The following is a 15,093-nucleotide window of genomic DNA, read 5'->3' on the forward strand; positions in this document are numbered from 1 at the left end:
CGGGTGGTGCTTGGCCGCAAAAGAACTGCGGTCCATTGTGGGTGGCCACAAACATTGCGGTCCATATGGTGTATCGATCCCGGCAGCAAGCAGCGAAAGTGCAGGCCCACAACTGCGTAGCCAGCACCTCTCTCTCCTCTCTCTCTACCCCAAAGCCAGATCCTCGGAGGTGGGAGACAAAAGAAACAGACAAGTGAGTAAGGTGGTAAGGGCGCAAAAGTGCACGCAATACAAGATGATGCACACTGGGGGCACATGGGAACCAGGTGAGACAGGTACGTTCCTACCGTACGCCCCCCCCCCCCCACCAGGTAACCTACATGGCCCCTCCCTTACCCCTTACTGTATCCACAAAACACAACACTACCCATAAACATCTACTTTACAAATCAACAAACATCCCTACTGTCTTCCCCGTTCCTCCCATAAACCAAATTCGTCTTCTCTCCCTCCTCACCAATCAAATTTGCCATTTTCAACTTTCATCAAAATTTGCCATCTCCAACTCAACATCATAATTTGCCATTACCAATTCATCATCAGTCCCTCCTAGGGAGGGAGAGATGGAATCACCCCAATGTCTCATCCACGTCGTGATGCGTCTCACAAATCCAACAGCAGTCCTTACTTCCTGCAACAGAACAAAGAAAACACAGGTGTGGAGTCATCATCATCACCACAGGTAAGTGGCTGCGTATGGTGCGACAGGTTCATCAATCCTAACTATTTCCTAAATGACTTTAACAACTTTACACTACCCGGGGTCTTTCTCCGGCCAAACCATTGGCCCTCTTACACTATGGGTTCTAAAAACCAATTCCCATTGGCCAACTGTGGTGCTTTTCAATTTGGGGTCTCACTCCCCCGATTCATCTCCCGGTGCCCTCGCACAATTTCTGGGCTGTGGCGTGTACCTCTCCCAGCGGGTCTACCCACCTGCACACCTCCACCACTGCAGTTGCCTCCGAGCTTACCTGCTCCTTACCCTAACCTAACTACCTGGGGAAGGCCCTCTGGCGCTCTCCCCACTCGGTGCCCTCTCTGGCACGGGGCTGCCCGATCCACACCCGGGATCCTCAGGCACCCACTCACAACTACCGGCTCCCAGAGCCCACCTGCGGCCTCACCTGGCCGACATCCTCACAGTGGTGGAGTGCCCAACCAACTACTCACACTAACAGGCTACACGCCCAGCCATTTCCACAACACTAATGCACCCATCCAAAACACCATTCTGCAACCGCACCACAGATGCCAATATCCAACCACAATTTACCTATACCCTCTACCTAACACTTACACTACCCGCCCCGGGTACTCGTGAAAGGGGTCCACTCTTCCCCCATCCACACCTTCGCACCATGCACACCACTCCGTACCACTTACTCCAACTCTCTCCACACACCTGTACTTGCACACCTGTGCTCTCACACCTGGTGCCACCTGCACCCTTCTCTCCCCAAGCGCATTCACGCTGATCCACAACACTCATTACTCACACACTGCTCCACACACCTGTCCAGTTGCACACCGGTGCAATCACACCTGTTCAATCCTCACACACACGGCATCATCTCAGCTAACTACTCCCTTCTGAAACTTGCGCTTCCCAGTCATCCCTTTAAACTATTGCGCTCCCACGTCATTATCATCCACACTAATCTACCTGCGTCCCCACTACAGGTATCAGTCACTACCTAACCTTATCGTCACCTAATGTCATCTTCGCTCGATCCCTATCAATATAACCTAACCCACCCGGGCTAGTTTTCACTGCCATACACCCCATAATCTATTGCTCCTTTGCCCCCACTATGGGAAGGGTGGCAGGGATGCCCCCCTTACCCACCGGGCCCATCGCTCACTACCAATTTTGCACATCAAATTTCAACAAATCAAAAATTTGGCCAATCACTGCCCATCATCTGCCAATCACTACTGCCAATCCCTTGCCAATCACCAAATTTTGTTTTTTTTCTAATTTTGGGTCCAAAACACTAACCTCATCACCCAGTCTACTCACTACTGCCTCTCGGTGCGCCAATTCCTGTCCAAAGCCCGGCTTCGTAAAGCCAAGCCATGAATGCGGGTTGTTCTGTGCCAGCGGCTGGATGCGTCCGGCACTCGGTGCAGGGACGGGGGCTTACCCGGGCCGAGATCCCACGCACCATCTCGGCGTGGAGCCATCCAATGTCCCGATCTCGACCTGCCGGACTGCCTCAACAAAAAGTGGTCGCCATGACGACCCTTTCTATCGGGCTGCCCGCTCCGCCTAATGGAGCACGGACGCGGCCGTTCAAAGCGAGGCCCAGCACGCACCGAGGGCCCGATTCGGCTAAAAGTCGACCTAACCTCTAACCCGGTTACCTTCGATGCCTCACCTGCATGCTTACACCCCGCAGCCCGTTCCTTGCTCACACATCCAGCCGTGCCCATGCTCCTCGTACCTTTCCTTACACACCCAGGTACCCTCATTCCACTCACAGCCTTGGTCACACACCTGACCACCGAACACTTTGGCACACATTCGTTGGTAGCACACCTCACCAACACACCTCTTCGCGCCCCCTCCTCGGTCACCTCCTCTGTGACAATCACAGGTGTGCTCTCATTCGCACACCCAACCACGTGCCTCACCACCAACTCCAGCGTGCATTCCCACTCACGCTCTACCATTCCAGGTGTGCATCCTTCCATCCCAGGTGTACATCCTCGCTCACCTGTCACAACCAACTCACTCTCCTTGTCACTCTCACTACTCTCACCTCCATTCTTGACAGCGCACTCACCCTTACTCTTGACAGCGCACTCTTTCCTCATGCACCTGTCCGTCACACACCTTTCTCGCGCACACTCTCCCGTTACACCCTCTGTAACACTCACCACAGGTGTGCATTCTTCCTTGCCTTTGACAGCGCACTCTTTCCCCATGCACCCGTCCGTCACACACCTTTCTCGCGCACACTCTCCCGTCACACCCTCTGTAACACTTACCACACCGCGCTTCCATGTGCTCCCTCGCACACGCGCTACGACCGACTCACTCTCGCCAGCATCCTCACTCCTTGGCACGCAATTTTTCCTCACACACCCCAGAGTCGGGCTTTCTTGCACACCTCCTTTTTCGCACACCAGACCTGTCGCACACTTCACCCACGGCCTCTCACGAACACCCGGGTCCATCTCGACCCCCAAGCTTCTTAAATCCCCTGGCGCATCATACGCACGACCATATTGGTCACCACTTACACCGGGTCCTCTTCCTCTTCGCTTCTCCTCCATCACCTGCGAATCCCTCATCCGGTTAATGAGCACATCATCACGATCCAAACACAGACTTTGGACCAATTCTTTTACCTCCTCTTTTATCTCTTTCTTATCCTCTCTCCGTCGCTTCTTAATTTCGCTCACCCCTTCTTCCACTTCTTCTAATTTCTGCTTCACCTCTTTTATTCCCCGGTACGTCTCCTCAAGCTCGTCCTCCAAGGCTACCTTGACCGTTTCCATGTGCGTCCTCACCTGCCGGTCCTTAACCTCCATCACCTCTACCACCTTGTCCATTTTCCTCGTCAGGTCCTCATGTACCGTCTGACACTCTTTTTTAATTACCCCTACGTCCTTTTTCATCTCCTTCTGCGTCGATTTTAACCCCTCTATTACCGCTGTGTTCTTCTTTACCTGTTCCCCCAACTCCTTTTGTCCCACTGTCAGTTGTTCTACTCCCAGCGTCAACTCCTCTATACCACTTTGCAATTTTACAGTCCCCTTTCTCACCTCCTTCTCCATGCGCTCCTTACAGTGCCTCACCTCCTCGCGCACTCCTCCGACCTCCTCACTCACACCTCTTCTGATCTCCTCTCCCATCACTTGCATCTCCTGCCCAGATGCCACCCTCATCTGCTCCATTTCCTCCCTGTGAGCATCCAGTTTGTTTTCTACCCCCATTCTGACCCCCTCTATCTGCTGCCCCATTTGGTTAACTTCCCTTTCCGCTTGGTCCCTCATGTCCCTCAATTTGCCTTCCATCCTGTTTTCTAACCCCTCTAACCCTTTTTGCATCCCTTCCATTTGATTCTCTTGAGCGGCCATTCTGTTTTCTACCCCCATTAACCCATTTCTCACCTCTTTTATCCCGTTGTCTAACCCCTCAAAATTATTGTCTAACTTCCCAATTTTCTTGTCTAACTCCTCAAAATTATTGTCCAACTTCCCAATTTTCTTGTCTAACTCCTCAAAATTATTGTCCAACTTCCCAAATTTCTTGTCTAATCCCTTAAAATTATTGTCTAACCCCTCTCCGGTACCCCTCGCTTCGTCCCTCATTACCCCCATTTTTGCTTCTAGCCTCTCCATAAGGGCCCCCATTTGCAACATAAAAAGGTTCGGATCCACCAGGGGCGCTGCCACGGGCGCGGGCGCGGTGACCAGCGAGGCGCCATTTTGTGCGTCTGCTACCCTCGCTGCTTCGCTCTCCTCACGTCCCTCAATTTGGTCCTGGACCGACCCTGCCTCACTCTCCACTACCGGACCCCAGCCGACTTGGTCTGCCATAGCGCGACTTTCAAAATTCGGGTTTTTATTTCCGTATAACAAAATCAAATTTCGCCGTTATAATTTCGTCGAGCGCGGGAAACGCGCTCCGGATCGATTCTACCTCCCCAACACCAATTGTTACCCTAGTGGTACAATTGGTGTTCCAAAATTTGGGCCTAATAAATTTAGTCCCGGGTCTGAATTCCACTCCTCGACACCAATTGTTACAGACGCGGTTGTGGATGTTAGTTTACTGAGCGGTTTGGTATGACCACGTCTGCACAGTTTACCCGATTATGCTCGAACGTTGACTAGTCGCGCTACGCTAGATCAATGAAGGAAAAGGACACAACGGCTGGATTAAAATGACACGACACCAAGGGTTCAGTTCTCAAGACCTCCGGAGGAGGTTATATTAGGGCGGAAGGTCAGATTACAGGAATGAGAGGGACAGCATAGGAAGATAGGCACTTAGACACACTCTTATATTAACCCCAACAGACGACAGATAAACGGGACAAAAACTGACTCACACGGGGATTGATGGCAAGGAAAGGCAGAATCGATGGCTCCAGGTGCACCTGGGCTCAGGGCAGAATCGACCCGGTCCGGTCCGAAGATGCGGGGAGGTATCGTCGCGCTGGGGGTGGCGTCCTCTGCTCTCTGTAGTTCAGGCGCATCTCCCGTCACATCCGGTAAGTCGCCGCGTATTTCCGGCGGGGAGTGACACGCCCTCGGCTCGTTAGCTCCGCCCCAGATGGAATCGGCCCGTTGCTTCTCATTGGGTGCGTGCGGGGGGGTTACCGGCTCCGCCCTTGACGAGGGGCCGACAGGCGGCCCCTTCTTGGTAACCCCGTCGGCGCACATGGGTAATGGCGGCTAACCGAGCCGGAGTGAGGACGCACACTCCCCGCACGCCGCGCCGCGCCCCTCTGTTGTTGTAGTTGTTGTTGTAGTTGTTGTTGTTGTTGTTGTTGTTGTTTGGGGAAGAAGATGGGAGGAGGTATGGGAAGGTCCTAAACTCACTACTGGTGCCATATAATCACATTCTGGTGCAACGAAGAGTCAGAATTAATGGAAACGAGTCCTTAACTGACATAGACTAAGAATAACTAGCAAGATGTCCGAAAGTTGTCTACGTGAGATGCGGTGGACCTGGGCACGACATTTAATGGGGGAAAAAGGGGAAGGTCGGTTCTACAGAGTGTTATTTACAGGCAATGGGACTAGGGAATGGGGGATTGGGGATAGTTGGGGAGTATTGGGGAAATAGGGGAATATTTACAAGCGGATATGGAGGCCAAATGCCATATTCGCAACAATATATATATATATATACATACATACATACATACATATATATATATATAGTTGGCAGGGTGGCCGAGAGGTGCGCACACTCACCTCAAAGCGGTCTTGCCTGGATTTGAATTCCGAACCAGCTATACACTGTCATAATGATGTTTCCCAGACAGGGCGTGGCATCAATGTGTGTGCCAATGGACGTTAAACGGGCGTCCCGTCTGCCGGCATGAGGTGGATTTTAAAGATCCTTCAGTGTCTTTCGTGAAGAGTAGGTGAGCTATCGCCAGCACTCAACAAATTTCAAATTCCTGCCTTAACTATTGCTGAGAAGGCAATGAAAAACCACCAAACTATAACCCTTGCCAAGAAACACTTTTGTGTCATACATTGGTGACTGAGGAAATAGTAACAAGCGTTATGCCTAGGTCCCCCGTCGGTGAAGTGATGCGAGTTGACAAAGTGGAAGACGCAAGGCGGCCATCTTGGATTTTGACGTGGCGACTCAATTTTCAAAAGCTTTCTTCCTTATGCCTAGATACACCCACACACCAGATTAGAAGTTGGTACTTCGCTTATTTTTCAAGATATTCCGCTCACAAGGTTCAGACATACATGGCATCAGACATACATGGCGGCAGCCATCTTGGATTTTGACGTGGGTTGCACCCACACACCAAATTTGAATGCGGTCCTTCGCTTATGCATGCACGCACGCACACACGAACAGACGGACGGACACATGGACGGATGGGAAAACCATAGTCCCCCTTTCGCTCCGCGGTGCGACGGGGGACAACAACTGTATGAAGATATCTATGTGGGAGGGAGTTTTGGATTTGTAGTGGGTTGGTGCAAGTGTATTATATTTGTTGTGGGATTGAGATGGAAAAATGTTCGGGTTAGGGTTAGGGTTTATCAAAACCATTTCTATACATTTTTCTATCTGTTGTGAGCCAATAAATAATGTAACTCACCGGTGAAAGAGAAGCAGAAGAAAGGGCAGAAGAAATAACTTTGGAAAGCAGGGGGAAAAACGGAGCACACAATGACTCAAATTCAGTTCTCGTCATTTTAATTCGCAGGTCTTTCTCCCCAATATAGCTCTCCACCTAGGGATGTGTGGAAGGAATGCACCAATAAATCAACATTATAAGGTTACATGTACAGGTCAATTCAAGACACTTATCAGAACATAGCTCTTAACACCCCTCCACCCCACCCACTGCCCGCCAGCTCCCATGGGTGCCCCCATGATCCAAAATCGAAACCCAAGGGATTGTGCGGGCCACTGTCTTGTATTCACGTGTCACGTTTCAGAATAAGCCAGGTAATAAGGGAGTAGCAAAAAGTTAACAGGGACTGACAGACGGACGGACATCACGGCCCATTTTAAAGTTAACCTCTTCGAGAATCGAGATGAGATGACCTAATTAACTTGCAAAACTTTGAACATATACACCACCCAAAGGTATAGTTAATGTTAATAAAGTGTATTTGAAGATTTGATCCAAGCAAATGTAGCTTGGCCGCATTTTTAAAAGGTTAGTTGCTTCGATCCAACCCTGATCATTAAAAATTAATTAATCTAGTTTGTCGCAGAGGCATAATTTGGTGACTTAAATACAAGCAATATAATAGTCAGCATAATTAAAGCTGATAAAAATGTTATACCTACAAGTGAGGCCTATTATGTACCTTGCAAATTTAAAATAAGTAAACAAAACAATGAATGAATGAATGAATGAATGAATGAATCCAGCAAGAACCAAAAAAGGGGAAAAGGGAAATGAAGGAAATTTATAAATGCTAAGTTCAGCATTTATAAAATGAAACAGGGTACACAATGAAGAGAACAAACCTGGGCAACATGGTCCGAATTTGCACTTAGAATAGTTTTCACTCGAGATGCCTCACGAAGCAACTTGGCTCTTGATCTTCTAGCACGGGCAGCATCGAGTCCTTCCATTGCTTTAGAATTCCCTTGGGCTTCAAAACGACGATTGATCTCATTCGCCAAGAGAATATCCATAGCCAAGCCTGAAACTCCACGATCCCAACTGATGGCAAAGAAAAAAAGGTTTACAATGCACATGTTGATTAGTCAAACTTACAATATGCCTAATTAATGATAGCACAATACATTAATTTATATGCTGCATATTTCTGGTGTTGTTGCAAGCAACTGTTTGAAGACTGGGCGGCAAACTTATAAAAAGCATTTAAGAGTTCGACACGTGTAGAATCGCTAATCGTGCAATGATCACCGTTCAAAGTTATTCGCCAGTCGCCAAAGAGTGTTTATCTATTGTGCAATCAATACCAAATCACAATCGTTTGAATAAAAAAAAAACTTTTAAACATCAGTGAGGGCATGTTTATGAGCGTTTAAAGCCTTGAAGCAAGCATTAGGCAAAAATGGTATAGTTAGGACTGCAGTTGTACTGTCATATACTTCCTGGCAGTTTAAATTAACTTTAGAATGACTTTCGGTTACACGATTGTGGTTTATGTCCTGTAGTAAGGATTGCCTGTAACCGAGGTGATCACAGTTCCAATTACAGTAGTCTGCAGAGAATTACTCCTCAATACAAGAGTTAAAACTACACGTATCAATCAGTCATCAATCATTTTGGTTTGTTGCAAAAAGCACATGACAAAATAATCCGAGGACTAAAATAGTCAGTGTTACAATTTGAATTAAAATGTTTACAGGTTAAAATAACTGCAACAATGTTACAATAATAATAATAATTATTATCAATCAAGATATAATAAGATACAAGTTATGAAATGCATAGACCAATACAAATGGATGCCAAAAGGAACGTGCACTGTGGTGGGCCCGACGGCAAGCAAATAAGTCATGAGCAGAGGGAGGGCAGCCATGGCACGAAGGGAGTAGTGCCAGTCTGTGACTCCAAGGTTGGCCCAAAACGTCGTTGGAAAACCCAAGGAGAAGCATGCAGCAAGGAGCCAGGAGTTCAGCCAGGAGCCAAATCCTTGGAAATCCAGGACAGTCCCCATCTAGCGCCAGCAGCCCAAGGAGGTCACGGGCACAAAGGCAAAATGCAGAGCCAATAATATGGCACCACTCTCAATTCCCAAGGCTTCAAGCATTCTTCCATCACAATCCCTGCTCAAATCCCTGCAGATCAAACCCACCACCAGAAGCCTCCCAGTCACAGCGGAAACAGCCCGGAAGGTCACAAAGCCAGACATCACCAAGACCACTAGGTTCCCAAATAGGGGCAAGCAGTCCATGCTGGCAAGGGTGGGAGGGTGCACCTCACTGGCACAAAGACTACCCAAGGGTTGGTCACTGCTGCACCACAAAGGCCCCAGAGGCAGAACCTCAACACCGAAACTGCACGATGCAGGCAGCTCAGGGTGGCTAGGACAGTTATTATGACCCAATTCTGAAGCATTGGAACTTCCCCGTTTGCTTAATTTAAATATGAATCAAATAAAATTAAAACAAAACTGCTTTGGAACAACTATCAAATCTTAAACACTTTTCACCACGAGGCAAATACAGTTCCAACTGGAACGGCACTCAGTAGAGAGCATACCTCCGCCTGGTTGGGCATATGACTCAATGGTAAAGAATCCCTTAAAATTCTACAAGCTGGATCCGGAGCATATCTTCACCAAAATTGAATCGATTCTTCCTCGTCACACACACAACATGGCCAACCAGTTTTGTCCAAACCCATCCATAACTTTTTGAGATATCCTGCGCATCATTTTTGGCCATATCACTATCAGTATCTCCCAAAGGCGAATAATCACTTAAAAACATTAAATAATTCTCATATCCGAATCCATATTCAGATCTTCACCAAAATCGAATCGAATCGTCCTCGTCAGACACCCAACCGGTCCACCAAGTTTCGTCCAAATCCGTCCACAGCTTTTTGAGATATCCTGCTATGTATAGTTTTTGGCCCAATCTCCCAATGGTGAAGAATCGCTTTAGAAATTCTCGTAGCTGAATCCGAATACGGATCTTCACCAAAATCTAATCCTTTCGTCCTTGTCACATTTGCTACATCTCTGCCAAATTTCGTCCGAATCCTTCGACAACTTTTTGAGATATCTTGTTCACAAACGGACAAACGAACAAAGACAGACAGACAGGGGTGAAAACATAATCTCCATCCACCTTTCGTGGCGGAGGTAATTACAATATAGTTGGTTACAGTTCTATAATTACAGTAGTCTGCAGAGAATAACTGGAGCAAAGGGATGTGCAAAAATTTACGGATGTATTAGTGCTTCAATTAGCTGAAGAGGAGGCAGAAGAGGATAGGAATTGAGCAGTTCACAAACGTGCATTGACAATCTTTGAGGATGAATGCAATGAAGAAGTATGACAATATCAAATGTGAACGGTGTTACTCTTGAAAGAATCATTTTGTTTTAATGTTCGATTTAATGCAAGATGACCTGGATCAACCTACGACGAGGAACAATGCGCTGAATTCCCTCCAATGATTGTCCGTGGCGCTGAGATAACATGCAAGTGCATCATTTCAATAAAGATGAGTGAGCCAGTACCAGAGGCAGCCATGCAAGCAGTAACATAATTTTTACCTAACTGGACCTCTGGCCTTTGACCTCATTATCTAATCCATTTATCTTAAAATAATTATACATACTTGCAACTAGTTCGACTTGGTTACCTTGAGCTGTTCTCAAGTTATCGCGGGAACAGACAGAAAACCTCTCACGGACGGACAGACAGCCGGACAGACAAACCGAAAAACATAAAAATTCCTCAAGTCTCCACACTTCAAATACTCTGCTGCAGCCCTAGGCAGTGTATTTTGCCACCAGGGTGATGTGGAAAAAAGGAATGATTAAATTAAAATGAAAATTATAAACAGAGTGGGAAAATGTGGAAACCAGATCCGTGGGAAGTGCCACTCGAAAATAAATCAATCTTGTGATTAACGACAAAAATAACGATGTCAATATACACTCATCTACGAAGGACATCCGACACGCGACTATGTACATTGAAAAATACATAAATTGGGTTGCCATGTCGTCCCATGCACATTTCAACATGCATTCCATTACTAGTAGTTGAAGATGGTCATCTTTAATTAGTCATGCTATTTTCATTTAAAAATGAAATTTTTATAGATTTTAGACGATGGGACTACTTCAGTTTTAATTTTGCATTACAGGTGTTTCTTTTGACATTTTTGATCATTTTTGCCAATCTACTCTGTATTTTTACGAATTTTCACGAGTATACCTGTTACCTACTCAGACGGCAGGAAGGGCCATTCCTCTCTGGGGTATATAGATAACAGTAGATTGAGGGTAGGGCATGAAGAACGTCGGGGGTGTGTTCATTTACCAAGTTTCTTGTGGAGCGCTCGCCAAGTGGCTTGAGCATTCGAGCAAGCACTCAATTCAAAACGGTTGATAAGGAACAGCAGGCATGGCAAGAGCGCTAGCTAGCTGCTTGGTAACTGAACACACCCCGGGTTTTCTCCCTTTTCAGTTTTGTGTTAAACAGCAATAACGACTTTTTTAAAAGGTAATCATAAGTGTTTGTGGTATATATTTTTACTTCTGGTAGAGGCCGTTGCCCCAATGAAATGGCACGATAAACTATTTATAAACATTAACACGGCGCTTGGACCAAGGAAGAAACACCCCATGGCATATTATTAGTATCAATATTGTTTTGTAATAACATTAATATTATGCGGTTATCACAAGTGTTATTACTTTTGTTATTATAAGCAGCCTTGGAAAAACGCCGTTAGTGGCAGGAAGGGTCACTTATTAAACATTGTGGGGCATATAGATTACAGTAGATCTTCACTCAATTCCATGAGTAAAATTTGCCTCACAGATGTCGAAATTCCTCCAAATTTTTTCAGTTTCGTGCAGAACAGCATTCTCGTGACAGTTTAAAAAGGTAATCATATGTGTTTGCGGTTTAGAACATTTTTACTTCTGGTAGGGACTGGTGCTCCCACGAACAGATAAGAAATATAAAAAGGTTAACACAGCGTTTATTCAAGGAGGAAAGACCCCTTGGGGAGGGGGAAATATTATTAGTATCAACATTATTTTGCAATAACATTAATGTAATGCTTTTGTGATCAGAAGTGCCCTTGGCAAAATGCCATGATAAAGCTATCTTAACATGGATTATACACCTCAACACGCAACACCATTGGCGGAGAAAACCCCCTTGGGGAGGGGGGAAAATTAATTTGTGACAACAACGTGATCAAGATAATGTCCATTACTTAAACGTTACTATCAAACAAGTGCTGAGAACAAATAATAACTTGTTTTATTTGCAAAGTGAATTTAAGAAATACAAGTGAATCACTCGAGAAGTGCAAAGCCGACTGTGCATGGTGCCACGACTCAAAGCGGAAGTAGATATGCGAGCCATGTTCGTGCCCCGAGTACACAGCAATTGATATGACATTGGTTTACCCTGCCAATGAAGTCCAGCTGCTGACCATGAGTTCCAATGTCGTCAAGAAACAACTATTTTCTCAAACAAATTGTGTACATTATATTGCAAAGTTTGTTATTTTTTCAGACTTTCAAATTAAAACTTATGGGTACACACTAAATGCCTATATAAATATTGTTAGGTAACCTTGACGTTTTTCTGCAATTTGGTACATTCCATTTTTTCCCATGTCAGATTCAGTTTTCCATTTCAAGTCACGAATTCCGTCTGTTTTCCACAATTGTGGGAAAAAAAAAATCTGACTACTTTTGACAGCCATGAAGCCATTACAAGCCACCTCATTGTGAAATGTAAGAAGAACAAGAACGGCATGCTTCAATGTCATAACGTCAACCAATATGCCTCCACTGACATTATTACATTATACATACTTGTACCAAGTTTGATTTAAATCCCTTCAGCTGTTCTCAAATATCACATTTTTACTTGACATGACCTGACCTTTGACCATTGATGCTGAAAACGAATCAGTTAATCTTTGCATCATAATATACACTTGTACCAAGTTTGGTCAAAATCCCATCACTGGTTCACAAGTTAACTCATAACAGATTTTTTTTTTTATCTTACAGAACCTCTGACCTTTTAATCCAAAAATCAGTTCATATTTACATACAGTCATGTGAAAAAGTAAGTACACCCCATGTAAAGTTTTGACTTTTTCAACATACAGCTATTTGATCTTCATTTCAACAATATTGACAGATAAAGGTGATATTGTAGCGGCTACCGCTGGGTTTACACAATCGCCTTGCACCTACCAAGGACGTGGAGCGATCACCATGCCGGGCTCGTCCAGGACGCCCGGGCAGGCCCGCGCTCAACTTGCCAGGCCTCGGCCGGGACGCCCGGGCATGCCCGGGCACGCCCGCTCTCGACTTGCCAGGCCGCGTCCGGGACCCCCGGACATGCCCAGGCATGCCCGCCCTCGACTTGCCAGGCCAGGGCCAGGACGCCCGGCCACGCCCCCTCTCGCCTTTCCCGGGCAAACGCTCCGGGATAATGTGTGTATATATATTGCTGCCCGATAAACGGGCTTTTCAGAGTACCCGAGTTGTTTTGTGACAATAAAGAAACTCGGACGAATTCCAGCTTTTTGTCGCGTCCATTCTTCCGATTGACGTGGGAGCACAGCTCCTACATTGGTGACCTACCGACATGGACACGGCAGTTGCCCTTAAACTGCCTACCTTCTGGGAGGCTCACGCGGCGGTTTGGTTCGCCCAGGCGGACTCCCAGTTCGCCCTGCGAGGCATCACGGCCGACGACACCCGCTTCCACCATGTGGTAGCAGCGCTCGGTTCAGCCACCGCGGCCCGCGCCCTGAGCCTCCTCGAGAGCCCGACAGCCGCTGACAAATACAGCGCGATTAAAAAGCTCCTCCTCGACGCTTTCGCCCTCCCATCGGCGGAACGCGCACGGCGCCTGCTCGTCCTGCCCGAGCTCGGCGACACGCGCCCGTCCGAGCGAATGGACTACATACTTTCGCTGCTCGGCGAGCACTCTCCGGCATTCCTGTTCCGGGAGCTGTTCCTCCATCAGCTGCCTAGCCCGGTACGCCTCGCCCTGGCAAGCGCGACGATCACGGATCCCCGCGCCCTCGCCAGGGAAGCCGACAAGATCTCCGCGGCAGGCCAACGCATTGCAGCAGCGACCTGGGGCCCACCGCCGTCCGACGCAACGCCCATGGCGCCCGAGCACCCGGCACGGTCGACGACCGAACTGCCGACGCAATTGGCGGCCGCTACGCCGAGCCGACCACCTCCAGCACGACGACCGGGGCCTCCACCTGACCAAGTGTGGTGTTACTATCATGCCAGGTTCGGACAGAAGGCCCGGACGTGCCGACCCCCGTGCACCTTCGGCAGGCCGGGAAACGGCCGGGCCGGCGTTCATTACCAGCCATGAGCGCCGGCCACACGGGCAGCTTACTTTTCATCACGGACAAAGCGTCCGGACGGCGCTTCCTGTGCGACACCGGCGCCCAACTGAGCGTCATACCCGCCTCTGATCAGGACAGGCAGTCCGCGGTTTGCGGGCCCCTCCTTGGTTGCGGCCAACGGATCGGCCATCCGCACCTTCGGCCCGCGCAACGTCACCCTCTGCTTCGGCGGCCAACGCTTTACTTGGACGTTTGTAACCGCAAACGTGCCCATGGCTCTGCTAGGTGCCGACTTCCTCTGCGCACACGGACTGCTGGTGGACGTCCAACGGCGTCGCCTCATCAACGCCGAGACCTTCAGCTCCCTGGTATGCACATTGAGCAGCTCTGCTCCGACCGAGCTGGCATGCGCCCTCCCGGCGGCGAACGAGTTTGCTCGCCTGCTCACGGAGTTCCCGGCCCTCACGCGGCCGACGTTTTCGGCCGTCGCAGTACGACATGGGATCGAGCACCACATACCAACCACAGGCCCGCCGGTCTACGCCAGAGCCCGCCGCCTCGACCCAGCCAAGCACGCCGTGGCCAAAGCCGAGTTCGACGCTTTGGAACACCTCGGCATCGTGCGGCGCTCCGATAGCGCGTGGGCTTCGCCACTACACATCGTCCCAAAGCCAGGGGGCGGCTGGCGCCCATGTGGCGACTACCGCCGCCTTAACAACGCTACCACCCCCGACAGGTATCCGATCCCGCACATCCAAGACTTCTCCGCCCGTCTGGCAGGACGGGTCATTTTTTCAAAAATCGATCTCATACGGGGATATCACCAGGTACCTGTCAGGGCGGCCGACGTCCCTAAAAC

At 48.4% G+C, this 15,093-nt stretch overlaps 1 protein-coding gene across 2 annotated transcripts in view; it reads right to left on the reverse strand.

Annotated features, from left to right (window-relative positions):
- HYOU1 (hypoxia up-regulated 1) overlaps nt 1-15,093 on the reverse strand; it is a 157,213-nt gene that overhangs the window by 66,673 nt on the left and 75,447 nt on the right. For both annotated transcript variants that reach the window (XM_068106973.2, XM_068106972.2), the window contains exons 9-10: nt 7,697-7,895; nt 6,813-6,947 (exon numbers count right to left, since the gene is read on the reverse strand). In XM_068106973.2, the coding sequence (XP_067963074.2) occupies nt 6,813-6,947; nt 7,697-7,895 (334 nt within the window). The remainder of the gene's footprint in view (nt 1-6,812; nt 6,948-7,696; nt 7,896-15,093) is intronic.

This window comes from Myxine glutinosa, chromosome 2 (assembly GCF_964187855.1).
Source record: "Myxine glutinosa chromosome 2, kmMyxGlut1.1, whole genome shotgun sequence".
NCBI classification, from domain to species: domain Eukaryota; kingdom Metazoa; phylum Chordata; class Myxini; order Myxiniformes; family Myxinidae; genus Myxine; species Myxine glutinosa.